The 2,500-nt window shown below is 45.6% G+C and overlaps 1 protein-coding gene across 1 annotated transcript in view; it reads left to right on the top strand.

Annotated features, from left to right (window-relative positions):
- The window catches only part of sulf1 (sulfatase 1), a 95,824-nt gene that overhangs the window by 33,468 nt on the left and 59,856 nt on the right, over nt 1–2,500 (top strand). The window contains exon 8 of the mRNA XM_063206387.1: nt 22–78. Within this exon, the coding sequence (XP_063062457.1) occupies nt 22–78 (57 nt within the window). The remainder of the gene's footprint in view (nt 1–21; nt 79–2,500) is intronic.

The following is a 2,500-nucleotide window of genomic DNA, read 5'->3' as shown; positions in this document are numbered from 1 at the left end:
TTTGATTTTGTTGTTTTTCAGATTCAAACCCAACAGGAAACCCAAAGTCTGGAGAGACACATTCCTCGTGGAGAGAGGGTAAGTGTGTGTGTGTGTGTGTGTGTGTGTGAGTGTGTGTGTGAGTGTGAGTGTGTGTTTCCTAGTGGAGAGAGGGTAAGTGTGTGTGTGTGTGTGTGTGTGTGTGCGTGCGTGCGTGCGTGCGTGCGTGCGTGCGTGCGTTTTTGAGCACAGTATGCATGTATGTATAACATATGTCCTTTCCCCCTTACACATTACTACAGCAAGGATAAAGGGTGTGTGTGTGTGTGTGTGTGTGTGTGTGTGTGTGTGTGTGTGTGTGTGTGTGTGTGTGTGTGTGTGTGTGTATGCACGTGCAGTAAGCCTCCTTGAGTAAGGGTAAGACATGGCTGTGTCTGTGTGTGCGTCTGTGTGGGCCTGTGCGTGTTTCTGTGTGTGTGTGTCTGTGTGCATGTACAGTATGCATACCTGTGTATGTGTGTGTGTGTGTGTGTGTGTGTGTGTGTGTGTGTGTGTGTGTGTGTGTGTGTGTGTGTGTGTGTGTGTGTGTGTGTGTGTGTGTGCGTGTGTGTGTGTGTCCCCTCTCGCCTTAGTAGAGCAAGGGTAAGGCGTCTCCATGCGTGTGTTTCCATGTCCCAGACTCCTCAGCATCAGCTTGGGCATGTTCAACACACTTCTTCACCTCTCATTTAACCGGCGCTATGACGACCACTTAACGTGTCTTTTCCACTATGTCATGGCATTTTTCCACACTGCGCTGCATACAGCCAGCACAATAAAGACACAGTGAGCTATACACAAACACACACACACACACACACACAGACACACACACACACACACACACACACACACACACACAGACATACACACACACACACACAGACACACACACACAGACACACACACACAGACACACACACACACACACACACACACACACACACACACACACACACACACACACACACACACGCACACACACACACACACACACACACACACACACACAGCAAAATAAAGGGCCTTCCGCTATACAGTATGCTATGTGTTGTTCACATCTGAGGCTAGATTTGCCTCACCTTGACTAGCTTCCCCACGGTCTGGTCTGAGCAAATATTTGAGTGAGTTAATAGGGATATGTTTGACAGATCTGTCGAAGTAGATTTAAAGGGACACTGTGTGAGATTTTTAGTTGTTTATTTCTAGAATTCATGCTGCCCATTCACTAATGTTACCTTCTTCATGAATCCTTACCACCAGCATCAAATTCTAAGTTTTCATTATGACTGGAAAAATTGCACTTTTCTTACATGAAAAGGGGGATCTTCTCCATGGTCCGCCATTTAGAATTTCCAAAAATAGCCATTTGTAGCTGCAAAAATGACTCTACTTGGACCACACTAGAAAATATTTGTTTATTACTTGGTAAACTTTCATGTAAAAATCAAATTTGGCAATAGGCAGCCCCGTTTCAATGAGCAGCATAGTTGCAGTACCTTTTTTGACCATTTCCTGCACAGTGTCCCTTTAAATCAAGCCCCGGAGGTGATGCCAGCTCAAGCAAGCTATAGAGTTTGAGGAAGGCAGCTCGAACTTCTGAGACCTAAATGCCTTGGTTGTGTGTGTGTGCGTGCGTGCGTGCGTGCGTGCGTGCATGCGTGTCTGTGTGTGCGCCTGTGTGTCTGTGTTTACGCCTGTGTGTCTGTGTGTGCGCATGCATGTGCGTGTGTTTGCGTGCGTGTGTTTGTGCGTGCGCGCGCGAGAGAGTGTTGGTTCTCCGAGTTCACGGGATTAAACCTGTTCAGCATAAATAAAGAAACACACCTCCCACCTCCCACCTCCTCCGATTTGTACACTAGCCGGTATCACTGGCCAGTCAGATTGGGCCTTTGAGCTGTAGCTAAAAATGTGTTACAATAATACACCGTGATTTCTTCATGATGCTAACTCGTGAGGTTACTATAATACACCGTGATGTCTTCATAATGCTAACTCGTGAGGTTACTATAATACATCGTGATGTCTTCATGATGCTAACTCATGAGGCTACAATAATACACTGTGATATCTTCATAATGCTAACTCGTGAGGTTACTATAATACATCGTGATGTCTTCATGATGCTAACTCGTGAGGCTACAATAATACACTGTGATGTCTTCATGATGCTAACTCATGAGGCTACAATAATACACTGTGATATCTTCATAATGCTAACTCGTGAGGCTACAATAATACATTGTGATGTCTTCATGATGCTAACTCGTGAGGTTACTATAATACACCGTGATGTCTTCATGATGGTAACTCGAGAGGCCTGTACGACCCCAACAGCGGGGACTAAATATACACATAGTTATTCTGGATACGATAAGCTTTGTTTTGTTTTTATGAGCCCTTTTGTCTTCAGCTGAGCCAGGTGCTGCCATGTGTGTGTGTGTGGCTGTGCGTGGCGGTGTGTGTGTGTGTGTGTGTGTGT

The sequence above is a fragment of the Engraulis encrasicolus genome, chromosome 9, assembly GCF_034702125.1.
Source record: "Engraulis encrasicolus isolate BLACKSEA-1 chromosome 9, IST_EnEncr_1.0, whole genome shotgun sequence".
NCBI classification, from domain to species: Eukaryota; Metazoa; Chordata; class Actinopteri; order Clupeiformes; family Engraulidae; genus Engraulis; species Engraulis encrasicolus.
This window is presented reverse-complemented; position numbering and strand designations above follow the sequence as displayed.